We start from the raw sequence: 13,218 nt of genomic DNA on the forward strand, positions 1-13,218 counted from the left end.
CCCCGCTCCGAGTCCCCCTCCGCGCCAGGCCGAGCGCCCGGCTCCGCGCCCCGCGCCCCCGGGTCCCGCTCCGCGTTCCGGGGCAGCAAGCCGGGCGAGGGCAGGGCGGAGCGCGCGGGGCGGGGCGGCTGCGGGCCGGCGGAGCGGTCGGCCGGAGGGGTGCGCCTCCCCCAAAGTTTGCGGAGCGCGGGCGGCCGCAGGTGGCGGGGCGCAGGGGCGCGGCGCGGAGGGGGCCCAGGTGCGCGGCCCGTGGGCGGCGCTGTGCGCGCTGGGCGGCCGGCCGGCAGCGAGCGCGAAAGCCGGGTCGGAGCCGGCAGAGGAGGGGTGGGGGGGTTGGGGGGTAGGGTGGCGGAGAAATGGGGAACCGGGCGAGTGAGCAACTTCAGGAAGTCGTTGTGAAAGAAAGCTGGGAAGAGCCTGACGGCCGAGTTAGCAGGGCGCTCTAACAAGTGCGTGCGCGGCCCGGGGCGGCGACTGCGGCCACGGTCCCCGGGTCCCCGCGCAGCGCCGCCGAGCCCGAGCCCGGCCGGGACCTTGGAGGTGGCGAGGCGGCCGGCCCCGGGCGAGCCCGGCGGGGCAGAGGGAGCCCCGGCCCCGAGGTTGCTGTTCGCGCCCGAGGATCGGTCTCGGCCCCCAAAGTGCGACGCACACGTCCACGTGAGTGTTTTCCAATTGAATTTCAGTAGGAAAACTCAGAGTAGCCGGTGGCTTAAAAAAAACAGAGAGGTAGAGAATGAAAAGACAAGCTGTGACCCCTGCTTTCGCTCAGGTCCGCCTCTCCTTTCTGGGGATAGGGAGAGCGCTGACTTTTGTCAAAGCCTCCGCCGCCAACTTGAGCGGTGACCGAAGGCGCAGGGCCAGGCCGGCGTGGGACACTCGTGAGCCGCCCCACTGTCACCACGGGGAGGACGGTCCAGCGCCCGTTGCATTTAAATTGATATTTGCCTAGAGGTGACGGAAGCCAGGCTTTATAAAGTTACCCAGGGAGAGCTTTCTCTCCTGATCTCTGAGGGGCCAGCCTTTTGCTTGTCCTGAAAAACCTTTAGATCGCGTCTGAACTTGCTTTCGGCAAAATGAAGAATTATCCTGGTCTGAAAAGTTAGTGGTTCCTTTTCTGACTGCAATTTTGGCGATTAGGTTTCCAAACGCCCTGGCAAGAAGGCGTCAGGTTACTGGTGGGTGTATTTGAAAATGTATTTAAAAAAAAAAAATGGTCAAGGATCCTCGGTGATTCCGGAGGAACCTAGTGAGGATGAGATTGTTTTTTCCTCCAATTTGGAGGCACAGAGTGTGACATGTGGAGAGCAGAAAGTCCGCAGCGTCTGGACAGGCATTGCCAACCCTGTTTTCCTTCTCCCCGCCCCGGGCTGCAGCCGGCCCAGAGCGAATTCAAGGCAGCATGCTTGGCTCAGCCAGCGTGCTGCTTGTTCCCCTCCCCTGCCTCCCCCCACCCCCATCTCTGCTCCCAGACACCTTGTTTTTGAACTTGGAGACTCAAACTTCTCTTGAAGAAAATATCTACTTGCCACCCAAACCAACTCCTGTTCGAGGAGAAAAATTTATGGAATTAGAAGATATGCAATGTGTACAATATTTCAACTTTCATAGAAATTGAAACGGTTGCAAAGATGGGTTCACTTGGTTTTGAGCTGAGAGGAGAGAGAAACCAACAGGAAACGGTTGGAGCCTCTTGGATTTCTTTCTTTGTTTGGAGACGTTTGAGGGGGTCAATGGGACTCATCTTTCATATGGAATTTTAAAGCTGCCGTTTGAGTATGTTTCGGTATTCCGTGTGTCAGAATTGTTTCGGCGACAAATCAGATTATTTGGCAACGTGGCTAAAATTTTAAACAGTGACAAGTATCCGTGGCAGGAAGATTACCTGCTTACATCATAGGATATGCAGAATGTGTTAAAACAGAACTCGTGTGCACACATGTAAATAATGATGTCACGTCTTCAAATCCCATACAGTTCTGGCTTGATATCATGTATGTGATTTCAAAACTTTCCAGGAACGTATGTGTTGATACCTTTTTTACGTGGCAAAAAAAAAAAAACCAAAAAAACAAAAACAAAAACAAAAATGTGCTTCCCGGTCTTAAAGTCCACCCGGGCTGATGCGAGACCGTGTTATTGAGTTCAGTGGCCGTGCCGTCTTCCCGTTTTGCTTCCTGGTGGTAGTTGAAGGCAGGGGCTCTGTAAATCCCAGCATGCTTGTTTGTTTAATTCACCAGTGTTTTCAGTGAAATGCTGCACCTTGAGGAATTAATTATACCTCCTCGGAATTCAGGAGCCTGGTGGCCGTAATAGCCCAGTAGTGTGGTCTCGCGGGACGAGTTGGCGGGTCTGTAAAGAAAACGGTGCATGTGTGATGTTGGACGCTTTGGAGAAGTTGGTCCACGGCCTCGTGAGGGAAGGTAAACCGTGGCCATCCGTGGCACCGGTTCCTTTGTTGAGACATTGAGAGCTTGGTGAATTTCCTGGCCAAGAGGTCTGAAGCTCAGGTGTGCTGAGGGCCACCGTGTCTTTGTCACTTGGCGAGAGACTGAAGCGTTCGAGGATGATGGTTGTTTTGGGGGGATCCCCCCCCTTGATTTGGATTTGTGTGTCTCATGTTTAGGTAATGCAGTTGCACATTGTCAACATACATGTCAAACTTTGGAAATTTGGGGGAACATGGTGGATGCCATGTGATGAAATGCCCCTACCCCCACATGTACACGAGTCCCATGTGTGCTTCAAGATCAGGTGTGTGTGAACAGATACAGGAAATAAATTCTATGAGTCTCTGCACATGCACACACACACACACACACACACACACACAGAGCTGGCGTGGAGAGGGAGGCATAGGGGCAGGGTGAGAGTTTTCACATCACACAGACCTGACGTGAGTAATAAAGCCCCTCCTTTTCGGTTCTGTTTGTTCGGTTGGTTTTTGCCTTTTACTAAAGCGCGATGGATTTTCCTCTTTATGCTGTTGAGTTGAGACGTAAACGATGTCAGTACTTTGGGTGTCTGCCCAAGACTGTGTGTGCAGGTTATGGCTTTGCAGTGAACCCAGAATCCGTCAAGGATAACACCGTTTCACGGCTCGTGTGCGTTTTTCCCATCTTCTAAGCTTTGTGATTATGAAATCATTTCGCTACGAAATAAGTATTGGTTTCCGTTGCCTTATTCTAATGGAGATTCCCCCAGTGGCTCCGGCACGGAGAACGAACCCACGCCTCTTGTTGGTTCTCTGGCAACGCTTGTGATGTGTGAGGCTCACAGGCCTTCCCGGGGATTGTGCCTCGGGCTTCTGACCAGATGCTACTTCTGTCTGGCCCCCGGTGCTTAAGGTTACTCCCCGTCTGGGGTGGGTCTGTTGATATTTTTTTTAATTTATTTTTTATTTATTTTTGAGAGAGAGAGAGAGAGCAAGCAAGCAGGGGAGGGGCAGAACACACACACACACACACACACACACACACACGCTTCAAAGTCAGATAAGGTAGGAAATAGCAGTGGGGCCCGTTGGGGACTCTCACACCCCAGACCCAACTCCAGCGACCGCAACGTGGCTGGTTCCCTGTGGAGACCCGAGGGGGCGGCGGTGCTCTGTGCAGTTTGAGAAACAACTCTGCACCCGGCTCCTCTCTCTGTGGCTCCCGTGACACCCGCCCTGCCAGGCTGTCGCTTTCATAGCTTTCCTCAGACGCGGTTTTTAAACGTTGTGTGCTACTCTGGCAAATGTCTTTAAGACGTGATGGAACGTGAGGCGTGAGATGCTGCGTGGGGACGAGGACGAGTGAGAGGCAGCCAACCCAAAGCCGCTTTGCAGAAGTTCCTGTGGGGAGAGGGGGCAGGGCCACTTCTGTGTGTGTGTGTTGCTGGGGGGTGGGGGGGTCACCCCTGAGAAGGGCCCGCGGGGCACCGGCCGAGGCCTACACCTACAGGCCGCGGCCTACAGGCTTCCGTTGGCTTTTTGTCCTTGTCTGACTTTGCTGTGATAAACAGGCCGCTGCCACAGGTGCCCCCAGTGACCCACCCGCGATGCTCTGTCAGACGTGGCGAAAGCCCAGACGGCCAGGCCTGGGGGCCTCTGTCTTGCCCGGCGCAGGTCTGGCCCTGTTTCCCTTCTCCCGTGTAGCCATTTCTGCCTTCGGGGAGCCCTCAATTCCTGTTGACTCAAAGAGCTCCCTCCATCTTCCACCGCAAGCCTGTCAGCTCAGACGTCCTCATAATCTCTGAACCCGTTTTGGTCAGGACAGGAAGCACAAGGCTCCCTTCCTGCCCGTGTTTTCCTGAGAGAAAACTATCTTCCCTCCTTTTTTGCATATTTGGCAAATGGTCCCACCTTTCTCTCCGCCCCAGTGGAGTGTGCAGGCGGTGGTGGAGGAGACGGGCCGCCACCCCGGGGGACAGCAGGGTCCCTCTCAGGCGGCTGAGTCGAGGGGACTCCACCCGGCCCAGGGTCTGAAGACCCCACCCCAGTCCTCAAAAGGCAGCGCCCGTAGGTCTCTGGGAGGCACGCGCTCACCGGTGAGTGCCCCGCGCCTTCTCTGCTGTGCTTGCATAGATGGGGGGGGGGGGGGGGAGCCGGTGTGGCCCCTGCCCAGCCCCTGCCCCGCACCCCTGCGCCGCCTGTCTGGGGTGATGGAGAGCGTCATTATGCACCATTTGCACGCGCTGCTTTCGGGTGTTCCCGTGCCCCACCTGCTGATGGCTCGTGGCGCAGGGGCCACTGCTTAATGGATTGCCCAGAATGGGCCCTAATTAGTGGGAAAGTGCCTTCTTCATATTTTCTCACTCAAGTGTGCAATGATTCATTTTTCTCCGGCAATCAGCTCACTGCTAAAGGAAATCTGACTCTCTTCCTGCCGTTTTCGCGCCAAAAGTTAGCGTAATGGATATGGTGCCCAGCTGCCAGGCCGGGGGGCTCGGGGGGCCGTGGGATGTGAAGGGCGCACCCAGCATCCTTCCTCTGCCCTCCTTCCCTGCCCTCCCTCCGTCTTGCTTCTTTCTTGGGGGGGGGGGGGGGAGTGGCTTGCAGAGGCTGTACAAACAACTGACAAAGAGCGGCATGAAGTATTTGTAAGCGCTCTTATCCATACCGACGTGGGACTTTAAGCTCCATTTTCGAGATCGCGCCGATATCAACCCTCCAAGGCGTTTTCTGGTCATTTGGAACAATTGCAGGTTGAGCCATGTGGGTCCGACTCCTTTCCAAAGCTAAGAGTTCCACCATGGACATTGATTCGTCCATTTTTTGGGGGGTGCTTTTTGGTCCTTGAGTCAGATTTTCGCTGGCAAACTCAGAGCAAATGAGATACCTCCTTAGCCCTAAGGTCGGTGGGGGTGGGGGGGGAATGTTTACTTTAGAATCTTCAGGAGAAATGAAAATGAGGAATTGATCTTTTATAAGCTTGTTCCTGAGACACTCTGAAATGTCCTCCAGGGCTTTTAATGGAAAGGAGAGAGAGCCAGCGACCCCCCGGTGTGAGCCCCACTTTTAGCCTGAAAAACTGACCTTTTTCTCCTCCTTTGTGGCTGAGTTTTGTGTAGGGCGGAAAATTAAAGTGATATGCAAAGAGATCCACGGTGGAACCATATTGATAAATTGTGTATCCCACTTCATTAAACTGAAATCAGACCACTAATTATGGGAGGTTGTTAGAGAGATAAGGCAATTAATTCCCTTTTAAAACTCATTTGGAAATTTCGAGGGCTTTTCTACACGGGGCTTCCTGCTGCCTGGAGTTGTCCCGTGTTTCCCGGGATTTCAGGAACCTCCAGCTTCATGTGGAGGAGGAGAGCCTTCTGCAAAAGAAAGGAAACTTGCTGAACAATAACAACAAACAAAATACTTAAAAGTGAAGCATTGAAAATGATTTACACTTACTTAAGGGCCGCAGAAAAATCTGGTTGTACTGTTCAAAATTAGCTCTCCTATGTTTTGCTGTCTGACGGACATGAGCATTTTCTGCCAAATTATAAATAAGGACGTGCCGATCTCTTTGTAGCCCTACAGAGGAGGAAGTTGTAAGCTTCTGTGAGGTTCTACTGATGACACCCCACACCCGGGTTTGCATGAGGACCTTGTAGGCCAAAGGTTGTGGATTTCAGACTGGGCTCTAGGCGATCCTGGTTGGGCCTGATGCCCGCCAGGAACGTGTGTGTGTTCATATGGACCTCGTCATTTGTGCGGGGCTCTTGGGCAGATAACCCACGTCTGGGTTACAGCCCCGCTGGGACCGAGCTCTCGGTCTGTCCCAGAATAAAATGGACATCTAGAACTTTCCTTGCAAACTCGATCCAACTGAAGAGGCCACTGAGAACATTGAGCGGTCTTCTTGTCTGTAATTGTTGGGTGGATTGTCAAAGCAGCCGTTCTCACCAAGTAACTGATCTGTGTGTTCCCCCTTCTACTCTTCTCAGAAACGGCTTGGTCTGACTTCAGCGGAGACCGTTTGAGGTTGGGGGAGCGAGGTGAATTCTGGAGTCCTGCAGCTCCCGGGACGCAGGCTAGGGTTCAAGGAACCGGGGTCTTGAATCCACGTTCCGTGGGGTGTGGACGTAGTGGGAAAGCGGGCACATAGGTGATTTTTTAACGCTTCTCGCAAAGTTGCCTCACTTTAAGTGATTTTACTTGATGATTTGTGGGTGCTGCCAAAAAGAACGGAGGAGCTCAGAATGTGTGTCTTCTTGCAGAGAGAATTTCCCTTTGGCCCGGAAACTCTGTGGCTTTAGTGGAGGGAGTCAGTCAGCAGGCTGTCTACATTCTCCTGCCTGGAGCCAGGAGGAAACAGCCCCTCTCTCTGGGCCAAGCAGCCTTTTTCCATTGCAAGGAATAAGGGGTACCTGGAAGTCTGGGCAACCACGAGTCCCTCGACGTGTTTGCTCCGGAACACATTTTCTCTCCAGGTTCCTGTGTACATTGGTAGATCTTGTCTCACTCCCACCCAGACAGCAGAGGCTAACCTGAAACGAGAAAAGGTTACAGTCCCTACCAGAATGTTCTCAGCGGGCAAATCAGCAGTGGCTCCCAGTTATTGGAAATAAACAGATGTGGGTGTATTTGTAAACAACCGGCCGTGCCTGGGGAGATTTGTCTAAGTGTACTTCCTTGGGTCTCAGTGGAATGTATCTTTCGCCAAGGCAGCTCACACAAGCCCTTCAATGTAAAAAAAGTCTGGCGGACTTGTAGTGTTACCATTTGGGGGAATGTTATGGGTATACAGCGCAAGTGGATTTGCGTGTTCGGTTTTCATTTTGAGGTTCGACGTGTGTCCATGAAATGATCTACTAACACCTGAACTAAAGCCACTGCTAAGAGGACCAGAGAAGATACTGTTCTCTTCGTGAGGACAGCACTGGCAGTTGCTGAGTAAAACACTTAGTGAACATTGTAACTTTGTATTGATCCTTTTTTTTTAAGTGAAAAAAATAACTTGGGGGGGGGGGCGGGCGCAATATAGGAACAGGAAAATGCTCCTCTGTTTCATCACTTTGTAATAAGAAATGACAAGACATCAGCACTCTTGGGAATATCGGTGCACATCATTATTTTGGGGCAGTTTTTATATTTTTTTAAAGGTGTAAATCTCATTTTTGTTGCACCATCGCTGGCCATGCATGAAGGTCTTCTGAAATCGGGAAGAGGGTAGAAGAGAATGATTCTAAACTTAGATTTTTTTTTTTTACTTAAGTGATGAAGCGAAGTGTAAAAAGCCATTTATATTTGAGGAAGCTGCTTAGGAAATGGCTTCTGAGGACAGTCAGAATCAGGAAAAGTCCTATAAAAGTGAATGTAAATTTTGAGTGTGAACGTCTCTGCCGTGGTTGCCGCATAAACAGTGTTGGGAGTAGTTTGAGAGCCTGTGGTCTAGTGCTGGAACATTCTTTACTAGGCTCTTTCCCAGATCCTTTACAGTCTCTTGTCTGCATAGGAGAATCACACAATGCCAGAACCTTCTAGGGCCCCTAGAAATCCTGTGCAGGACCTGCTTTTGAGAGCAGATGGGTGAGCGCAGGGAACCGTCCCTCTAACTCTGCCTTCTCTATTTAAAAAAAAAATTCTAATGTAATGCAGTATCTCTCATCGTTCTTTATACCTCACTTGGAGACAGGTGGCTCCATGATGACATTTAGCAGTATTCTTGTGTTCTTTTCCCTTCTGCATTAAATATCTCCTTGCTGAGAATGTTTTCAAACAGCATGCTTTTTAGCTGTATTTTGAAAAGGCTTCTTCGGTCCCCCCCCCTCCCCTTCCTCTTTTGCATACCAGTTCCTGCCCCAAAGGCGGGGGAGGTATGTGAGGACAGAGTTGCACATCTGAGCTAATTTGCCCTGAAAAAAGCAGGTTCACAGTAGAACGTACCACTGGAGGCGTTTTCTGTGGTTCCGTTAAATATGGGGGAGGGGGAGCCCGGCGAAAGCCAAATTGGATTCCCTGCTGTCCTGTTGAAATCTTGTTTTTCATTGTTATTTGTGCCAGCAATACTCTGTGGAATAATCATGAAAATGTGTAGATTGGCAGCTAATTTTTGAAAAATGAAAAGAATCAGAAATGAAATAAGAGTGCCCAGAAGTTTTTATGCTCTCCTGACCTGTTTTGTCAAGTTGTTAGGAAAACCTATAAGGTCCCCCTGACCAGACACAAAGACCTCGCAGATTGCTTTAGCTTTCTCTTGGAACATTTCTTTTTTTTTTACGATACAGTGTAATTCACAGTGATATGATAGATTTGCAAAAATAAAATCTACCCATCTGAAAATGAAAGGGCTCTCTCTGGGCAGGGATAATGGGTTTTATTAAAGAGGTCTGTGACCTAAGGCGTTTTAAATAGATTATAGGCTTGGCCCGTTTTCCCCACACACCCGCCCCCTTCAAAACAAGCGTCATTGATAAGGAAATAACCCCCAAATGTAAGTGTAATGCAATCTCACTCTTCAGGAGGGGGAAAAAACAAAGATCAACAGCATACATTTTATGCGATAAGCAGAATTTGACTTCACCGTGGAAGTTGTGGGATGAAGTCTGCCTTTACCTGCACAGTAGTACCAAGGACACACTTCTTTCCTGTTAGGACACAGGGAACATCCACTCCTTGCCCGTTGTCCATTTGAAATTTGGGACCACGAGCCCGGGCTCTGCGGTTCGCCCCCGGGCGGGAGTGAAAAACGCGTCTCCGTGGAGAGGTTGTGGGTTCGGATCAGCTCCGCTATTGTGTTAGACGGGTGCCTTCGTGCGGGCTGCTGCATTATCAGCCTCAGTCTTCTCATCTATAGAAGGGAAATCATATACAGATCGTGCGCGATGATTACAGTTGTATGGTGTAATCGCGAAGGTTACAGGTACACGTTTAGCAAACGAACATTGTGCCAGACACATAAAACGGTGGACAAGGTAGACCAGGTGCCCGCTCCCGTTGGCCTGTTAAATGCCGTAGTCAGTCGCTTGAATAAAGCCATATCCATTCCTTTACTGCCTCTTCCTGGCACATCTAAGGTACTCGAGAAATGTCGTGAAATGGCGCTGGGCAGAAAGTCACCTCTGTGTATCAGGGGCGGGGAAAGGCATTGTTTTTATGTATGGATGCACTTTTAATTGGGGCATAATTGCAAAGTAGCATTACATTCGTTTCCCACGGACAACATACCGATGCAATATTTGTGCATATTGCAAAGCGATCACCACGATAAGCATAGTGAACACTCGTCGCCACACAGGGCTCCAAAAAAATTCTGTTCTGCGCCACGAGGGCTTTTAAGATTTACTCCGCTGGCAACTTGCAAACAGGCAGGACAGTCTTATTAACAGCCTCTCGCTGCGCAGACATGGCATTTTCTTTAGTTTGTGTCCGTTGCTTGAACCACAGAGAACTGAGGGTTTTTTGTAAAGCTTGTGGAGGAGTTGTGTGAACCTGGGGAGCAGACTCATGCTGAGTGACCACCGGGGTTCATCACGGCCAGTTGCGCATGCTGTGCACTTAGCCGTGCTGGAACAGCCATGACTTCGGGCTGCTCGAAAAGGAATCAAGTTGTGGTTCTGGACGGGCAGCTGGCTTTTCATTTTGACTTCATTATGGGCGAGCACGGTGATTTCAGAGCAAATGATGTGAAGGGAGGGGAGGGGCTCATCTTTGGGAAAGGAAGGGGCACTTCAGGAGGCTGAGGACGGGGCTGGGGACCGCAGCCAGCCATGCACACGTGACAGTGGCCCTTGAGGCTCCTTGTGGCTCTCGGGGCTGTTCTTGGGGCCACCTGCTCGCTCGCAGGTGGAAATGAGGACAGTACTGGAGACTTGCCCAGCTCCTGGCCCAGGAGCCACGACCGCCCAGGGCGGTTGGATGCATCTTCCCAGGGGACAGCCAGGTCCCCAGTCCATCATGCATGTGGAGGAAGGAAAGAAGGACAAGGGACAAGGTCGGGGGGGGTGTTTCCAAAGCTCCCCGTCTCCAGGGCTCCTTCACAGGGTGGCCCCAGCTGTAAGGCCACATCTCCCCTGGCCTGGTTGCAGGAGCAGAAATGTGCTGGGCCACCTTTGCTCCGTCTCTCAGCCCTTGTGTTTGCCCCCCTGCACCCCCTGCTTTCTAGAGTCGCTGATAGGCCAACTCCATGAAACCGAAACCAGGCAAGTCCTGTTGGAGCAGAGGGACCTGGGAGACACAGAGACACAGACACAGAGAGGGAAGGGGAAGGAGGGAGAGACAGCAAGCGGTGTTAGGCTCAGTGACCGCTGAGAGGGAGATGGTCGTGGGCAGTGGCTTCTGACAGCAGGCTCTGCCCTCCACCCCCGGAGGGACAGCCCCCGACGTCGCTGTCACGCTGGCCTCCACTTATCTCCGCATCTGTTTCCCCTTGTGCAAGATTCAGAGCCACTGGCTCCAAAGACACAATAAGAGCATTCAGGGCCCTACAAACTGCCCAGGCGACGGGTGTTTGCCGCCATGGTATTTTCTTCCGTCGATCGGTTCAGGCGTTCAGGTGTCTGGGTATCCCCGGGCGGAGTAGAAAATCACAGTTGACTTCTATGAAACAATCGTTCCCTCTGGCTTCTCCCTCCACAGACCTACGATCCTGGTTTTTGTGTAGGTGCCGGTTCCCGAAAACAAGTTGTTGATCCGCTTGTGTGATGAACCCCTCTTTCTGTTCGTGAGCTCCTTCGTGGCGGAGACCCTGTCCAGCCCTAGCTCTCCGCTTTGCACTTGACGCTGCACACAGACAGCGTCCATGTGGGAGTAGAAGGCCAGGAAGCTTTCTGAAAATGAGCGCAGAGCCCCGCCCCCCCTTCCTAGCCACGCACGCCCCCCCCCCCAGCTGCCCCTCTGTCATCTCGGGTCTTGGAGGGGACGGAATTTCCTCGCTCTCACATCAGTTTCCCATCGCTGAATGATTTGTCTGATCTTTGCCTGAAAACAGTCACTTTTACCAAAAAAAAAAAAAAAAAAAAAAAAAAAGTCACGACTGTTCCATCCCAAGAGATGCAAATTTGGACTTTGGGGAAGTTTGAGGGAGCTGGTCAAGTCCCCCCATGGCCCCCTCCCCGTGTGATGGCAAGCAAGCCCGGCTGCAGAATTCACGGGGCGTGGGCCCTGTCCCCGAATTGTCAAGAAGGTCAAAGCAGTGGTAACAAGCCGACATTAGTCCCGAGCAAGGGGGCCACACGCCTACGCGGAGTAGGATTCATTCAGACTGTGTTTGAAAATCTAGGTGGTGCTGATTACCCAGTGGAGTTATACATAGTGGGGGTGGGGGTGGGGGTGGACATTTAGCGAAAATGGAAACAGGCGTGTCGACACAGATTCCCCGTCCTCTGCTCAGTGTCGCCGGCCCCCAGAACACCCGCCGTCCTGAGTGTGCAGACGGCTGCTGGGATGGGGCTGCCTCCTGGAGGGGACACACAAGACACACAGGTGAGGTGACTGCCCAGGGCAGACCTTTCCGGCCCAGCAGAGCCTGGTCTGGGCCTCAGACCCTCTGTTTTCTGCTTTGTGGCACCTGTCACACCTCCTGCCTGAACCGCCAGACCCACGACAGGGGACCTGATGTGAATGGATTCTGACCCTGGCCTCAAACCCAGAGGGTCTCCCTCTCTGCCGCCACCATGAGGGAGGACACCTTCTCCCTGAGAGCCAAGGTGGGGAGCCATCTATGGGGCTTTAGGAAACAGTCTGTCCTTTGCTTGGAAATAGCTTGAATCTACAATAGAATGCTGGATAAATCAGTTCCCACAGCTGAGCTGTGCGTAGCCATTGAAATGAGGGCGTTGATGTAGATTTATTTGCAAAATACAAAAATGGGTGTAGGATGAAATGAAAAATTAAAAATTCACAGCAGTATATTTGGAACAAGTTTAGTGTCCTGTTTTTGTCCAGTGCTCTGTGTGTGTATACAAACACACATACACAGACACACAAAATTGAGTAGTCCTAAGTGGTAGGAGTTATGGGCATTTTCTTGCCTTTATGAAAAAAAAAGTTGAAAAAAATGGATCACTTGCATAGCAAGAAGATTCTAAGTCAACATTCTACAAATTTTGTTGTTAGACTAGTAGTTGCTACAAGATTTATTTAGACTAGTGTTTATTTACTTACTTATTTTTTTTTTAATTTTTTTTTCAATATTTATTTATTTTTGGGACAGAGAGAGACAGAGCATGAACGGGGGAGGGGCAGAGAGAGAGGGAGACACAGAATCGGAAACAGGCTCCAGGCTCTGAGCCATCAGCCCAGAGCCCGACGCGGGGCTCGAACTCACGGGCCGCGAGATCGTGACCTGGCTGAAGTCGGACGCTTAACCGACTGCGCCACCCAGGCGCCCCTTACTTACTTATTTTAATGTTTATTTATTTTGTGGGGGGGAGAGCAGGGGAGGGGCAGAAAGACAGGGAGACACAGAATCCGAAGCAGGCTTCAGGCTCCGAGCTGTCAGCACAGAGCCCAACTCAGGGCTCGAACCCACGAACCGTGAGATTGTGACCTGAGCCGAAGTCGGATGCTCAACCAACTGAGCCACCCAGGTGCCCCTATACTTTCTTTTTTTTTTAATGTTTATTTATTTTTAAGAGAGAGACAGAGACAGAGTGCAAGCAGGGGAGGGGCGGAGAGAGAGGGGGACACAGAATCGGAAGCAGGCTCCAGGCTCCAAGCTGTCGGCGCAGAGCCCGATGTGGGGCTCAAACCCACAAACTGTGAGATCATGACCTGAACCGAAATCAGATGCTTAACCG

At 51.7% G+C, this 13,218-nt stretch overlaps 1 protein-coding gene across 12 annotated transcripts in view; it reads left to right on the forward strand.

Moving 5' to 3' along the window:
• Positions 1-394: 394 nt before the first annotated feature.
• IKZF1 (IKAROS family zinc finger 1) overlaps positions 395-13,218 on the forward strand; it is a 100,234-nt gene continuing 87,410 nt past the window's right edge. For 2 of the 12 annotated variants that reach the window (XM_043588444.1, XM_043588447.1), the window contains exon 1: positions 10,257-11,902. In XM_043588444.1, coding sequence (XP_043444379.1) covers positions 11,767-11,902 — 136 coding nt within the window. In that variant the 5' untranslated portion in view covers positions 10,257-11,766. Of the gene's footprint in view, positions 658-3,064; positions 4,528-10,255; positions 11,903-13,218 lie in introns of those variants that run through there. The other 10 variants (XM_043588448.1, XM_043588449.1, XM_043588454.1 and 7 more) reach the window with 10 other exon arrangements.

This window comes from Prionailurus bengalensis, chromosome A2 (genome assembly GCF_016509475.1).
Source record: "Prionailurus bengalensis isolate Pbe53 chromosome A2, Fcat_Pben_1.1_paternal_pri, whole genome shotgun sequence".
Lineage (NCBI taxonomy): Eukaryota > Metazoa > Chordata > Mammalia > Carnivora > Felidae > Prionailurus > Prionailurus bengalensis.